Source organism: Scomber japonicus, chromosome 12 (genome assembly GCF_027409825.1).
Source record: "Scomber japonicus isolate fScoJap1 chromosome 12, fScoJap1.pri, whole genome shotgun sequence".
In the NCBI taxonomy this organism is placed as follows: Eukaryota; Metazoa; Chordata; class Actinopteri; order Scombriformes; family Scombridae; genus Scomber; species Scomber japonicus.
This window is the reverse complement of record NC_070589.1, coordinates 6,817,877-6,834,058: the sequence shown is the minus strand read 5'-3', so window position 1 is coordinate 6,834,058 and position 16,182 is coordinate 6,817,877. Positions and strand designations below refer to the sequence as shown.

Sequence of the window (16,182 nt, the reverse complement as noted above, 5' to 3'; positions counted from 1 at the left end):
GCCATTTTTTTCCTAAGTTTATTACGAAAGATGATTCATTTCATTTATTTATTTTAGGAACAAGTCAAGTTTAGAGACATGTAGGCAATTGTCAATGAAAAGTCAAGAAACTGCTTCAGATGCACATTAAATTTATTTTACTGAACAAAAGACATGCTTAGGGAGACACCATTACACAGGCAACAGGTGCCTCAGAAACAATCATTCTTGAGGAAACTTCACTCTTCATCAAATCCTTTCTGTAAAAAGAAAGAAGTTAAAGTAAGTTAAAAAAAAAAAAAAAAAAAAAAAAGTTGTATTAATTTTATATTATTAATTTATAATATATGGATACATACACATACAAACGGATAAATCTTGTGATTTTAAGGTCATTCAGAGGGGTGTTCTTAATGTGCTGTAGTAAGTATACTTGACAGTAAAGATAGTGTGGAGCATATTTTTGGTCACATTTAAAATTGAAAGTCCAACTAGGAAATGAAAACCGAATTTGGATTTTCAAGCTATGTGTCTATGACAAATATATTAATTGGCATTTTCACATCCAGACATACAAATGCACCCAAAAGTAAAATAGAATAAATAGCAGCAATAATGACATTTCATAATAATAATGCTAATTGATTAAATGTATATGAGACATATTTTGTGTAAATGTGTTATTAATTCTCACCATGATAATAGGTAATATAGAATAAATTTTACATAATCCAAAGATTTGAGGTTTTCACTTGAGAGCAAAGGTTAATTTCTCTCTTCTTTTTTTTCTTTCTTGATGTTATTGAGCCTTGGGGTTTCTGGGACAGACCAAAAATACACGATTGTGGACTATCTGGTAATCTAGCTCAAACTATTTGTGATAATATGTCAAGTACACATTCTTTGATCCTTGGACGAACACATGAACAGTGAACCAGAGTGCTTGTTACAGCATTGCATTTCACACATTAGTATGGATTGTTTGCATAAAAATGGTGTTGTAGGGACAGAGTTAAATAACTATGCACAATCAATTTTTACTGCATGAGTCTAAATCCAGCATTAATAGTTTGGGATTTATGGTTTATCTGTTTCCATTCATCTTTTGTTATCTCTGTTTTTAAGTCATTACACCAAGCAAGTCGCCTATTCTCTGAGGATTCCTCTGGTTGAGTTTTAGGTATATTTTAGACACTTGACTGTGACTGCTAGAGTGATGCACTATCACATCTTTCAATATAGAGAAAGATGATTTTGTCTCTTTAATATGGACCTCCTAAGATGTTGATACTTGAAGATGTGTTGAGGGGATATTATTTTTATTTTTTTGAGTCAAAAATATTATAATACAATCTATATATAATATAATCTCTGATATTGTTCAGACCTTTGTCAGCCTATAATTTGAATGTAGGATTGTGTGTTCCTGGCATTAATCTGCTGCTACTTTAAACTAAATTTCAGTTGTATTTCTAACAAAAGTGTTTATGTGTTCTCTTTTTGTAGCTTCTTTGGAGTTGGTTATGGAGTTGTTGTTGTTGTAGTAAGCTCTATTTATAGAAGTTAACTCTAAAGACCAACACTGGAGCTGGAGCTTTCCTCTCTCACAAGGTAGGTATAAAAGGGATAAGCCTAATCTTGGTCCCCTATTGTTCCAGAGAAAATCTGTAATAATCTTCTTCAGTTTAGGAAAAAAATAGTGGCAAGGGGGTTCAACACTAAGTACTGAAATAAATACAGAAATTTAGGTAGGATATTAATCATATTAACGCATCCATTGTGGGTTGCAAAAAGGAGAGTAGCATCCATTTATTTATATAATCTGTTACAGAGGCTATGATTGGGTTGCAGTTCATCAGAACCAGAACTTTTATTTCAGGCATAATCTTTATTTCTAAATATTTATAACCTTAAGGGGATTTTTTGATTTTTTTGTGGATTGAGTTGTTCAGATTTTTTAAGAAAAAAAATGTTAGATTTTGGGAAGGGCTTAAATGGCTGAGGCACAAAGGCACCTTATGGACAGTAGAGGGAGCTAACTGCTAAAGAACACATTGAGTTTGGCAGAGCAGTGTGAGTCTAAACTTGAAAAGGAACTGCATCGTGCTCTGCCATCTACAGCGGCTGTTAGCAAAGGCAAAGCCAGAGCTAGAGCTCATTGCTGAGACAGGCACTGGAAGTTCTTGATAAAGAGAAATATGAAAACAGCAGATCTATTTTTTCTAATGGTGCTGAGATGTGGTTGGATGGTTAGTGTATTTAACTGTTGTCTGGGAGATGGGTTTGAGACAGTGTGCTGTTGCCTCAATAGTTAATTGAAGAGAACTTATTTTAACATTTTATTAGCCTAAAATTAGAAATGTTATAAAAAAAACTGGATTGTTATACCTATTTCTATTTTTATTTGAATACAAATACAAATCATTTGTATCAACTGACTATACTACAGCTGCCATGTTGCTTGTGTGATGTCATTTGAAGCCACTCTGCACAATAGAGCAAGCTAGCCACCAGAAGGCGATCAAGATGTTATGGCTTCACTTTTGGGGAGTGATGATGTCATACATCTTTATATACAGCCAATGGTTTGGACTGCTCTACCAAACTTACTGTGATCTTTAGCAGTCATCTCCCCCCTGTTGTCCATAAGATGTCTCTGCACCTCAGTCATTTCAAACCCACCATCCAGCCTTTGAGCTACGTCTACTCCCTTACATCACAACATACAACCTGAAAAGGCAAATGGAAAGTGCCTAATGCCAAATGGAAAATATGAAATTTAATATGGCCAATGGTAAAGTGAAAATGCAAAACAATATATATGTTTATCTATTAAGCTTTTTTTGTTTTGACTTTGATTTTTGATATTCCCCTTTTATTTCTATTGCTATTTTCAATTTCATACAATTTAGGCACTGACATTACAATTTAGGCTCTCAGTTTGACCATTTACATTCGAGCTTTTGCATTATAAATTTTCACTTTTATCATTGTCTCTGTACATTTTCAAATGAACATTTTACATTTAATATTTGCTTTTTAAATTTCCTTATATTAAAAATGTGTTTTGATGTTCTGTTTGGACTTTTACTTTTAATTATGAGAAAAAATATCTTCCATATTTCCTGGAACAGTAAGTCAGGCAAGGAATTTTTAGGGTGATCTGCCAACATGACTGCTGTCAGGGTTCTTTAACACTAGACTCATGTATTTTAAAATGTGTGCAGGTCTGTGTACCAACCTTTGACCCCACATCACGGCTCTTGGCGCGTATCTTGTTGACCTGAGACTCAGCGATGTCAGCTCTCTCTTCAGCTTCATCAAGCTCATGTTGAATTTTACGGAACTTGGTAAGATTACTGTTGGCCTGTTCCTCCTGTAGACACACAATATCTTCAGTGTATATATACATATGTATACATTGTATCAGTGCATGATGACAAATACTATTATTAAGTCATTTAATCAAGATTTGATTAAATGTTATATTTGGCAATATTTCCCTGCTCTGCCTCCTGGCTTTTACTACATTGGGCAGGAAATCAGCATAGTATGAAATATGCATATAGATGCTGTGGGCAGGGACAGGTTTTATACTTTTTTTGCAATATTGGTTTTCCTAAAATACTGAGAGTGCTTACAGCCTCCTCTGCAGATCTCTTGTAGGATTTGACTTTAAGCTGTAGCTTGTCTACCAGATCTTGCAGACGGGCAAGATTCTTACGATCCTCTTCTGTCTGAAAACAAAAAGGAACGAAACAATTACAGTTTTGAATACAAATTACACACTAAGTGCTCTACTATTTATTAATTGAATTGAAACTTACTTGATAGGTCAATTCTTTGATTCGTCTCTCATATTTTCGTACACCCTTGACAGCATCACTGGACTTTCTTTGTTCATTCTCTACCTCAGTCTCCAGTTCTCTGATCTGTGGGGGGGAGGGGGGTCATTCAGCTTAGATCTGTTCTAATATGTTCAATATGTCAAATTATAATTATTTAGTGTTTTCCATTAGATTTCTCTTGAATGATTGATATTTACCCTGGACTCAAGCTTCTGCACTTGTTTCTTGCCTCCCTTCATGGCAATTGATTCAGCTTCATCCAGACGGTGCTGCAGGTCTTTGATGGTTTGCTCCATGTTCTTCTTCATACGCTCAAGGTGAGCACTGGTGTCTTGTTCCTTCTTCAGCTCCTCTGCCATCATGGCAGCATCAGTAATGGCCTTCTTGGCCTTCTCTTCAGCATTTCTGCACTCCTGCAATGCGTCCTCTACTTCTGTCTGAAACTGGACTGAGTCAGACTCCAGTTTCTTCTTTTGGTTGAGCAAACTTGTGTTCTGGGTGAATGCAAAATTTTATCAGTGAATTCCTCAGTAAATGTAAAACAATAGGAAAAGAACTGAAATAGGAAAGAACTGTACCAATGACTGCATCTTACCTGTGAGTGCAGTAGCTGCACCCTCTCACTAACATCCAGCAGCTCTTGCTCAGCAAGTTTGCGACCTCTCTCAGTTTGTTCAAGACCAGACCTGAGTTCCTCCACCTCAGCCTGAAGCAGATTGTTGCGTCTCTCAACAATTGCAATGTTTTCCTTCAGATCATCATTGCCTCGAAGAGCGTCATCAAGCTGGAGCTGGGAATCCTGGAGTGTGACATTTATTGTGAAGCAAGTTAATCCCAGTTATGACATAATACAATATGTCCTCAGTGTTATTTTATTGTGAATAAAATGCATACCTTCAGATGTGTATGTATAGATTTAAGTTGTTTCTGGGCCTCAGCTGCCTGCCTGTTGGCCTGGCTAAGCTGGATCTCCATCTCATTGAGGTCTCCCTCCATTTTCTTTTTCAAACGGAGGGCCTCATTCCTGCTGCGAGTCTCAGACTCAAGAGAGCTCTGAAGAGTATCGACAACACGCTGTTGGTTTCTCTTTGCTTGCTCCATCTCTTCATCTTTCTCCGTCAGCTTGCGCTCAATGTCAGCCTTGACCTGATTAAATTCCAGCTGGGCTCTGAGAATCTTTCCTTCCTCGTGTTCCAAAGTAGCCTAGAAAGATGTCAGAAAAATGTCACATAGGTTCTTTTTAACAGGATTTTACCTTGTTGTTCATCAGAAGGCAGAACAGACCTCTGCCTCTTCCAGAGCTGTTTGTATTTCAGACTTCTCTTGTTCCAGCTGCTTTCGAATCTTCTCAAGCTCATGAATACTCTTTCCACCCTCACCAATTTGTTCAGTGAGGTCAGATATTTCCTCTGAAGGTCAAAATGAAACAAATGTAAATGTAATGTTGTAAGAAAATGATTCATCAAAGGTTTTTAATAGTTAATAACACTGACCTTGTAAGTTCTTGTTCTCTCTCTTCATGGTCTCCAGATGATCAATAGATTCCTCATATGAGTTCTTCAGTTTGAAGAGCTCGGTGCTCAAAGACCTGGCTTCCTTCTGAGAGCTCTCCAGCTCTGTTTGAGACTCTTCATACTTCTGTTTCCATTCTGACAAGACCTGAGAAATAGTGTATATTTTAGATAAATGATTTACCTTATACCTACAATAAAGTAATAATAATAAATGAATCAATTTAAACCTTATCAAAGTTTCTTTGCTTCTTGTCTAGAGCAGCAGCAGCAGCATTAGACCTCTCTACATCCACCATGAGATCTTCAATCTCATTCTGCAGTCTGTGTTTGGTCTTTTCCAGAGAAGAACATTTAGCATTCACTGCCTCAACCGCCTCCTCAGCATCCTGCAGACGCTGAGCCAGCTTCTTTCTAGATTATGACAGAATTTAATCAGATTGCTTTTTAACTTTTAAGCATTGTTTGTGTGAAAATTAATTTTACTTACTTTGCATCCTCCAGTTCCTCGGTCCTCTGGATGGCATCAGTTTCGTACTTAGTTCTCCACTGAGCCACCTCAGAGTTGGCCTTGGACATGCTGCGCTGCAGTTCAGCCTTAGCCTCCTGCTCCTCCTCATATTGCTCCCTGAGCAGGTCACAGTCATGACGAGCAGACTGGACTCCATGAGCTAATGCATTCTTGGCCTGAAATGAAAGAAAACCTTCATGCATCTTTAGATACCACCATATGAACCAAAGATGTTCTCACTGGTATTTGTTTGCTACCTTGATTTCTTCCTCCAGCTGTCTTTTCAGGTCCTCAATTTGTTGAGTATGGGACTGTTTTCCTCTGGTGAGTTGAGACACCAGGGAATCCTTTTCTTCAAGCTGCCTTGCAAGTTCACCTAATTTTGAGAAAAGAAGAGTGAAACAATGGGTACTTCATAATACAACAGACAAAACACTCTGTTCAAATCAGATACATACCATTTTCAGTTTGAAGCTTTGCTCTCTGCATGTTGAAGTCATTAATGGTACGCTGTCCTTCCTCTGATTTTGTTTTGTATTCATTCATCTGGTCTTCCAGAGACCTGCTCATTTTCTCCAAATTATTCTGAAAACATAAAGCATCAACAATAGCACCAAGTTGGGTTACATTTGTCTTACAAAGAAAATTGTAATTTAAAAGAAATTCAGTAGAACAACAAATAATACAAATTAGTACTTTACCTTAGACTTCACAGTCTGTTCCATATTGGAAACAACATCGTCCAGTTCCAGTCTGAGCTCACTCTTCTCCTTCTCCAGTTTCTGCTTGACTCTCTGCAGGTTGTCAATCTGCTCCCCAAGGTCAGAAACACTGTCAGCTTGTTTCTTCCTCAGGGTAGCAGCAGTGGCTTCATGCTGCAGAGTGGCCTCTTCAAGGTCTCTGCGGAGTTTCTGGAACTCAGCCTCCCTCTTCTTGTTCATCTCAATCTGAGCAGCGGTTGCTCCACCAGCCTCCTCCAGCCTCTCGCTGATCTCCTCCAGCTCTCTGGACAAGTCAGCTCTCTGCTTTTCCACCTTGGCTCGGGCAGCTCGCTCTGCCTCAAGCTCTTCTTCCAGCTCTTCGATTCGGGCCTTGACCAAAATTAGAGTAAAACCTTAATATTGGTCTAAATTGTGGTCTTAAAATATCATATTCATGTACTAGTTTAAAGTTTACTCAATTTGCATTTAATTTTTTACCTGCAACTCCTTCAATTTTTTCTGGAGCTGGGCGTTTACCGCCTGTTCATCCTCTAGTTTGCTATTGATTTGGCTCATTTCAAAATCTTTCCTGTGGATGAAAAAAAGAATAAATTGAACTAGCTGACAAATTCTTATAATCTGTTTGTGTTTTTGAAAATGGTCTTTTCATATTACTTTTTCAGCCTCTCTTCAAGTTGCTGCTTGTCATTTTCAAGGTCCATGATACTCTCTTGAGCTAACTTCAGGTCTCCTTCAAGCTTCCGCTTTGCTCTCTCAAGGTCCATACGCACTTTCTTCTCTTGCTCTAGGGACCCTTCAAGCTGTGGATGGTCATAAATATTTTCTTTTTCAAATGTCCTTTTATTATATGCAAAGCCATGTGATTTTGTAAATTCTTACATCATCCACTTGCTGCTCCAGCTTAGTCTTGGCCTTGGTCAGAGTGTTGACTTTGTCTTCTTCACTCTGCAGGTCATCCAGCGTTTGCTGATGAGCTTCCTGTAAGGCTTTCTTTTCCTTGGTCAACTTGGCAATCATTTCCTCCAAAGCAGCCATTTCCTCAGTCAGGTTTTTTACCTATTGCCACAAGACATTTTTATGAAGGACTTGAACATGGATGTTATTTGGGACACATAGTCACTTTGAGTGTTTTGCAGTACCTTGTTTTCGGTGGCATGCTTCTCTTTTTCCACTTTAGCTAGAGTTAACTCTAAGTCATCGATATCTTTCTTCAGCTCAGAGCACTCGTCCTCCAACTTCCTCTTCTTAGCAGTGAGTTCTGCATTCATCTCCTCCTCATCGTCCATTCTTTCTGTCAGCTCTTTGAGTTTTGCCTCCAGCTGAATCTTGCTCTTGATCAGACCCTCGCATCTTTCTTCAGAATCACACAGATTATCTTGTTCCTGTTATTAAAAACACAAAGCATGCCATACAGTATTAGGAGACTTGGTGTGATTGTAACATTTATTGTAATGCTTACAGAAATATTGTTAAAACATACAGTTTGAACTTGAAGCTGCAGGTCATTCTTCTCTTGGAGAATAGAGACCATTTTCTCCTCTAGTTCCTTCCTACGAGCTTCAGACTTTGCATAAGCTTCTTTCAACTTTAGGAATTCTTCCTTCATGTTGGCCATCTCCTTCTCAGTCTCCGCTGACCTCAGCAGAGGTTTGATCTTGAAGAACATCTTCATCCAGGGCCAATTCTTGACCCCCATGAAGGAACGGACGTTCCACTGGATAACAATTAGTGCATCCCTGTGCATTCATAAAGACAGAGTAATGATTCAGAGCAATGCAAGTCAAATTGTCTTGGATGTAACTTCTGTATCAATTAATGCATTTTCATAATTTTCTTAATTCAGGCAGATGAATCTTTTCGGTATATGAACGGTGAACTATAATTCTTTGAACACAGTTGGAAACATTTAGTGATTGATGGATCGATGAATAACTTTTAATCATTTGCTTAATTTAGCTTTTGCCTATGTCATGAATTTGTGTGCTCCCAAATAGAATAGGTCATTTCCATTGTTCTGCTCAGATACCTGAGATGCCTATGATTTTGTAATTGACTCTATATTCAGTCTAGTTCCCTTAATTTAATAGTGCGCTTACCTGCGTTCCACAATCTTCTGGAATTCTATTCTTGCCAGAACACCTCGCGACCTTGACTGGATCCCAGTGATGATTAGAGCTAAACGGTCATCTCGCATCTCTTCCAGTAGACCAAGGAGACCAGCTTTGAAGAATACCTGATTTTTGCAAACGCATGAGATCAGAAATAGCAAGCACAAGATGCCCACATTGGCCACCATACTGCCATATTTCTGCATGTTATCAAATAGAGATTTAGACTGTGATTTAAAGCAAGAGTAGCCGTGTCATGCCTATAATTAAAATAATATGGTCATAGATACCACAATACCAACATCAGCAAGGAGTAAAAAACCAGAAATGCAGAGTCACCCTGCACAGTTCCTGATCACACAGAGGTAAAAATACACAATTTTTGACCCATTCTTACCTTGGTGTGCCCCAGTCTGTACTGGGTATGGTCTATATCCAAGGAGCCCAAAAGCTTCTCTGAAGCTTTCTTGTTATCAATGAACTGTCCCTCAGGGATAGCATTTGGGTTCAAAATGCGGTATCTTTGCAATAAAGATAAAAGATCCATTCAATTTTCATTTTCATATATAACATTTTAAACTACAAAAATATTGCTAAATGTATCCCTAAATGCTTAGTAGAATATATCAATGGCTGAAAAATGTAAAATGTAAATAACCTGAATAGAGAAGTGCATTCTAATGCATGGAGAGCACAAATGTATGGTTTGATGAGACACTGATATGAACATTGGATGCATCTCATGCTATGTAAGTGAATGAACTGGCGCGCTCAAAGATTAAGGCTGAGAAAAGCCTAGGGCTGAAACGCATCCATTATTTATACACTTATCTGTAAGTGTTGAGAACTCCATTTGTTATTTTTGTAATCTCATGCTATGGCCTTCACAGTCACCAGATCTCAACTAGACTATGCTTAGATCAGGATAAGGGTTAGGAATATCTTTTGATAGAATTAGTGCCTCAGACAAATTAATGTTATTTTACACACACTGACAGGATGTGAACACAGCAGGGTGCACCCAGGTTGTGTGATTGGCTCCAGAATGATGCCTGTGAATTTACTGAAATTTGGCACTGTTTGATTTGACGTGAACCAATATTCGGTAGTACCAACATAATTTGTTCAGTACCACTTAAAGTACAGACCTTGGTACCCAACCCTATATTTCACCCATCGGTATATCTGACAGATACCTCTGTTTGAAATCTGCATAGAGGATCCTGTTGGGGAAGCCCTTTCTGCAGATCCTGATGCCTTCCAGCACACCGTTACAGCGCAGCTGGTGCATGACCAGAGGGTTCTCCATGGCCCCAGGAGTCTTGGTCTCATTGGGGATGATGCAGCGTACAAAGTGGGGGTGAGTAGACCTCAGGTTGGTCATCAGCTTGTTCAGGTTCTCCTGTGAGATCACCACAGAGGGAAGATTGATTACCAATTACTATCATCGTCAAGAACACCATTACAAATATAGACCACAATCTGCCATTCAGTGAAGGACTATTTAAGGGTACTGTTTTAAATCTGAGAAGAACCTCTTAATTACCTAATGTACAACAAACTGTAAATTACATTGATCTTACCCTGTGCAAGGCTGATACAGTTTGGAATGATGAACCTTTTTTCTTTTTTTCTTTGCCCTTGCCACCAGACTCTTGAGCTGAATAGAACAAGTTACATTAGACTTTAGACATTAGACTTCAAAAAAATATATTGAATATATGTTTTTAGCTATGGCTATTGGGATGGCAATTTAATGGTCTATCAGTTCACCATGTTGGTCAAGACTGATTGCCATGACATTTTATGCAGACCTTTGTGATTCCCAAAGTAGCAAAAGCAAGCATTAATTATGATAACCTCAATCAGGATTTTTCTCTAAATTTTTTAATTTCTCTTTAGGCATGTAAAAACATACTTGAACTTAATTTTTTCTTTCACCAAATGATAGTGGTGATGTATGGGAAGGCGCACTAGTGTCCACTGTGGTGGCTGAAGTGTAACTATGCCATCAAAATCATACACGGTCGCACATTAAGTTGGAATAAAATATTTTTTACTCCTTCTCATGAAATTATTGTGACAATGTGATTTACTCTTGATAGATAAAGTGTATATATTCTCAAAATTGTATTGATCAATCTCATTGCACCCGTTCAAAGGTGATTACTGATGTGTATAAATAGAAAATAAAAAGAGGAATGTGTCTGAAAACCAAATTATTCTTTATTATTATTATTCTTTATTATTATAACTTTATGGGGGACCGTGTACATAAAAAAACATCTTTTGAATAGACTCCTAACCCTCACTGAGCATAAGCTACCACAGATGTTGTAGCCAGAAAAGTTGTGTATGAATCCCACTGACACTGATGACCCCCTGACTTTTTGTCTTGCACCAGGTCAAAGATTGTCCTTATCCAGTGTAATATCTTTATGTAGATGTCCTCATTCACTGTAATATCTTAATGTGGATGAAATGGACTGGCATTAAATCATTAATGGTCCCCAGTAGATGAATTATAATGATTTGTCCTAGTGCCATCATGAGATTCACATGTTGTTATATGTGAACTTTAGTCTTGTTAAATTGTAAAGGTACCGTACAGTAGAAAAAATAATGTGGGAACATGTCAAATTTTGCTCTTTCATGTGATACACTGATGAACCCTTATAGACTAGGATACTTTTTAAACACACACCTGAGTCAGCTCCAGCATAATTTGCAAAGAGTGTTGCAAGCAGCTTAAGAGTAGATTTCTGGTACAGTCCAACAACCGTCTCATTCAGAGGATCCTTGTTCTTCACCAGCCAGTTGCCGATATTATAGTCAACAGTTCCAGCGTAGTGGACCAGGGCAAAATGAGCTTCTGGTTTCCCTTTCACAATTCTAGGCTTCTGGAAGTTGTTGGATTTTCCCAGGTGGTTGTCATAGAGTTTAGATTTAAAGGTGTTATCACTGGCTTTGGGGAACATGCACTCCTCTTCAAGGATTGACATAATACCCATGGGCTGAAAAAAAAGACAGTTTAAAGACAAAAGTGCTGTCTTACAAGTGGAATAAACAATGCAGTAACTTATTTGAAAGACAGATCATTTTTTGATACAATATTTTTCATAACTCACCTTTTCAATCAGGTCAATACAGGCCTGCAAGTCCATACCAAAATCAATGAAAGTCCATTCAATGCCCTCTTTCTTGTACTCTTCCTGCTCCAGCACAAACATGTGATGGTTGAAAAACTGTTGCAGTTTTTCATTGGTGAAGTTGATGCACAGCTGCTCAAAGGTGTTGAACTGTAACATAAAGTGGATAACAATATAGTCATCATTACAATCACCTCTCATCTGTAAGGTATTTTAATTCATTCTCTCCCTATAATAATAGACAACACTCACATCAAAGATCTCAAAACCAGCAATGTCCAGTACACCAATGAAGTACTGGCGGGGCTGCTTGGTGTCCAGTTGTTGGTTAATACGGACTACCATCCACAGAAACATCTTCTCATACACTGACTTAGACAGTGCACTAATAGCATAGTAGACCTAACAAGGAAATGCATAAGAAAAATTAAATAAACCTTTCAGGATCTGATTTTGGAACTGAACTAAAAAGTCAAAAACACTTACCTGGGCAACATTTTGTCCCTTAGTGACCCACTCATTTCCTACTTTGACTCTTGGATGACAGAGAGCTTTGATGAGGTCAGCAGAGTTTAGGCACATCAGATAAGCTGCTTTGTCAACATCTGAGAAAGTGAGAATGTACATAAGACATACATTTAAAAAGGGGGGAGTGGGAGGTGGGGGCATATCATGACACGCTTTACTTTGCTTTCAGGTTTTAATTTGAAACTTGTTGTTACCATTTAAATTATTTTAAATATTATTTGTCACCTTCAGTGCCATCAGCCTCTGCCTGCTCCTCTCGCTGCTTCTGCTTAAACTTCATGTTACCATAATGCATGACGGAACCAACCAACTTGTAAATACTGTTCTTCTCTTCCTGAGTGAAGCCCAGCACATCAAAGGCTTGCTAGATAGAGAAAAGAGGTTTTATATTGAAATCTATTTATAATGAAATCAAAACATTAAATTTGATAAGTCCCTATTTTATCATTAATTAATTTTGAATAAAACTAGTTCGCTTTGTGAATCGAAGGTTCAGCTCACATCAGTGCCCATCAGCTCTTCAGAATCATTGATGGAGGTTACTTGTGTCTCTCCTTGAGAGATGAAAGCGTAGTCGTAGGGGTTGTTGGTAATAAGCAACATTTCTAAAAGAATATTTCACAAAATAAAGTATTACATTTCTTTTGCAATACATGATACATTAATAACCATATAGTATCTGTACTATATATTGTACACTTACCCAGAAGTTCAGGCTTTTGCTGTGACAAGATCTGGTAGAAAATGTGGTAGTCTCTCTCAGCTTTGAGCTGGTAAGTCACACGGGACTTTTCCAGAAGGTCTTTTACAGATGTAACATATATATATTAGGTTATTATGTTCCAGTATGTAAATATTAGCTGTATAGGTGTAGGTTTAGCTACAGTTACTGGTACACTATTATTTCTTCAAAAGGTCTACACAAAAATAATATATTTTCTAAAACAAAACTGTTGGAACTTACACTACTTAATATCAAATATTTGGATTAACATATGCAGCATATTGACTCAGTAGGTACAGCAATAAGCTCGGGGGTTTGATTTTGCAAGAGTCTCTCTATATGGAGTCTGCTCCCTGTATCTGTGTGGGTCTCTCGGGTTGCTCAGAGTTCCTACCACATTCTAAAGACATTCAGGTTAGGCAAAATGGCGACATACAATTTCCTGTAGGTTTAAATGTGAGTATAAATGTGTGTGTTTGCTCAGTATGTGTGTTATCCTATCCACAGTGTACCCTGCCACTCATATGCAGGGATTGTCCCCAGCACCACACAACCCTACAAAAGATACATTTCTTGGACATTGGGTGTGTGGAGGGTTTTAGCTTTACTCACAAGTCTCAATATCAGCAGAGGCCAGCTTTCCTCGGTTGTCAAAATGAATTCTGATGAATTTACCCTGTGAGGAAAAGTAGGGTTCATTTATATTTCTAATCGGGGAAAAATAGAACTGTCAGACCATTAATGATAATTAAGTAGTCTCACTGCAGTCACACAGTTACTCACAAATCTGGAAGAGTTGTCATTCCTGATGGTCTTGGCATTACCAAAGGCCTCCAGAGCAGGGTTACACTGAATGATTTGATCTTCCAGGGTGCCCTGTTTTTAAAAAAAACAAAGACAGAACAGGTTTAAGAAAAAAAAGTCTGTAGCTTACCATTAATATTTTGGTTGTGTGACATAAAGAAATACAGGCCTTCTTTTCAGCAGCTGCATCTTTCTTTATATTTGGGGCAGCAGCAATGCTGGCAAAGTACTGAATGACACGCTTTGTGTTGACAGTCTTTCCAGCGCCAGATTCTCCACTGACAACAGGAGGTATAAAAAGTTTTACTTCTAGTCTTTTAAGCCTCAAATATTGGAGAGATTTTGATTGTCTGTGTGACTTACGTGATAAGGATTGACTGGTTTTCTCTGTCTGTGGAGAGAAATGATCAAAATATCAGTTACAGATGATATGACTTCAGAGTTGAATATTTTTTAAAAAGAAGGTTAAAATAGATTATATACCTGACAACATGTATTGGTAGGCATTGTCAGAGATGGAGAAGATGTGAGGAGGAGCTTCACTCCTCTTCTTTCCTCTGTAGGCAACAACCACCTCTTGGTTGTAGACTGGCAGCCACTTGTAGGGGTTAACAGTCACACAGAAAAGCCCAGAGTAGGTCTGAGAAACACAAAGCAGGCAAACAGGTGAATCAATTATATCCGACATAACGCACTTTGATTTAATTTGAAATATGAATGTAGGACAAAAGGAAGGGAACATGTTCACCACGGTTTGGGTGCATTTGACAGTCTTTACTTTGCTTCACATTGTTTTAAAAGCTTTCAACTCACGTAGATCATCCATGCTGCATAACGCTCTTTGAGGTTAAACAGCACAGCTGGCTCATGGAGGAAGGTGAACATCGCCATGTCTTCAATTTTATCAAACTTTGGCGGGTTCTGAGGGTTTATATCGCACTCCTTCACTGTGACAGTCTAGGAAAAAAAATGATACACTTTAAGTTTGACCAAATGCCTTTCTTTAAAAATGTGTGGATCAGCACTCTCCCTCAAACACTTTGATAATTATTTTACCTTTCCAAACTCAGTCTCTGCAGTGACTCTGTCACCATCACGACTAGTGATGCTTGCTTTGACGTATTCAACCTCCGGGTCAGGGACAAAGCACTCCTTCTTCATGTCAAATATACGAGTTTGGGCTTCTAGACGCTCCTTGTCTGACTTTCTTAGAAAAGGGGCAGCAAGCCCAAACTCTGCCATTTGAGCGTCACCCATTTTTTAACCTGTTAAGATTCAAAATATCTTTGACGGTCTGTGATTTGGTTTGTAAACAAAGATATGTCCCAGTGATTATTCATATGAGACCCAATAAAACACATACAACATAAGGGTTAGTGAAACCTTAAAAACACCAAGTGTTCTGTATCCCTATACAAGAACAGATAAAATACCCACAACACAAGAGTTAGTAAAACAGATATTCTGTAGTGGAAGAATAAAATAAAATAAGTAAAACATAATAAACTTTAAAAACACCAAGTGTTCTGTATCCCTATACAAGAACAGATAAGACACACAATATTATATTATTAGAATATCCACAATATTTCTCTTGTCTTGTTAGTACATGTAATTATTTAAAACCTTAATCTTTTTACTTGATTTCATTTGTAGAAATACAAAGATAAGCTTAACTGCATGAATCACCAACATTACAGTCACTAAATAACAAATGACAGGGTTACAGAGCCATGCAGAACTTAACATGGAATACATTTGGATGTTTCAGACCTTATAATTTACAATACCAAAAACAAGTGTCACACCAAAAAGGCAGAATCATAACATTGAATGGAAATAATTGGGTTAATTGTTTTAATGCATTATAAAATAATATCACACTGTTAATTAAATCTAGTTGTGAATTTTACCTGGGGGGGGGGGGTTGCTTCACAGGAAATTGAGATTTGTGGCTTTTATAAGTAAACAGAAGCAAATGCCATATTACATACTGTAATTGTAAATTCAGACAAAGAAAGCTTGACAAGTACAAAAACAAAGAAGTCACAGTAACAAAAATAATCTTATCAGCATAATACATTACTAACCTCTTATGCAATGTAGTTAACAGCAGAAATTGTCTCTACAGCTGACAGTAATTTCAGCATGATCACTGTCATACTTATAACACAATTTTTCTTACCTTTGACCGTCAACCTTTGTCAAGTGAAATGATGGAACCAGTGGCTAACACCAGGCTCCCTCTCCATTAATAAAGGTTGTTACTCAACCAAATATGGGGATGAATATCAGATA

The 16,182-nt window shown here is 37.7% G+C and overlaps 1 protein-coding gene across 1 annotated transcript; it reads right to left on the bottom strand.

The window, feature by feature from the left end:
• Positions 1-218: 218 nt before the first annotated feature.
• LOC128369138 (myosin-7-like) lies at positions 219-15,829 on the bottom strand. Its single transcript, XM_053330111.1, has 38 exons — positions 15,798-15,829; positions 14,941-15,149; positions 14,698-14,841; positions 14,368-14,524; positions 14,248-14,275; positions 14,054-14,162; positions 13,864-13,956; positions 13,693-13,756; positions 13,060-13,158; positions 12,858-12,961; positions 12,582-12,720; positions 12,315-12,433; positions 12,081-12,230; positions 11,808-11,978; positions 11,384-11,693; positions 10,263-10,339; positions 9,876-10,081; positions 9,077-9,200; positions 8,668-8,804; positions 8,052-8,307; positions 7,711-7,953; positions 7,451-7,627; positions 7,226-7,371; positions 7,049-7,139; positions 6,551-6,940; positions 6,308-6,434; positions 6,107-6,225; positions 5,829-6,025; positions 5,569-5,752; positions 5,321-5,486; positions 5,112-5,236; positions 4,722-5,030; positions 4,423-4,626; positions 4,025-4,321; positions 3,807-3,911; positions 3,621-3,716; positions 3,221-3,355; positions 219-239 (listed from the first exon to the last, which is right to left on the bottom strand). Exons 2-38 carry the CDS (start codon positions 15,139-15,141, stop codon positions 219-221), a joined length of 5,820 nt encoding a protein of 1,939 aa, XP_053186086.1. The 5' UTR covers positions 15,142-15,149; positions 15,798-15,829.
• Between the last annotated feature and the right edge of the window lie 353 nt (positions 15,830-16,182).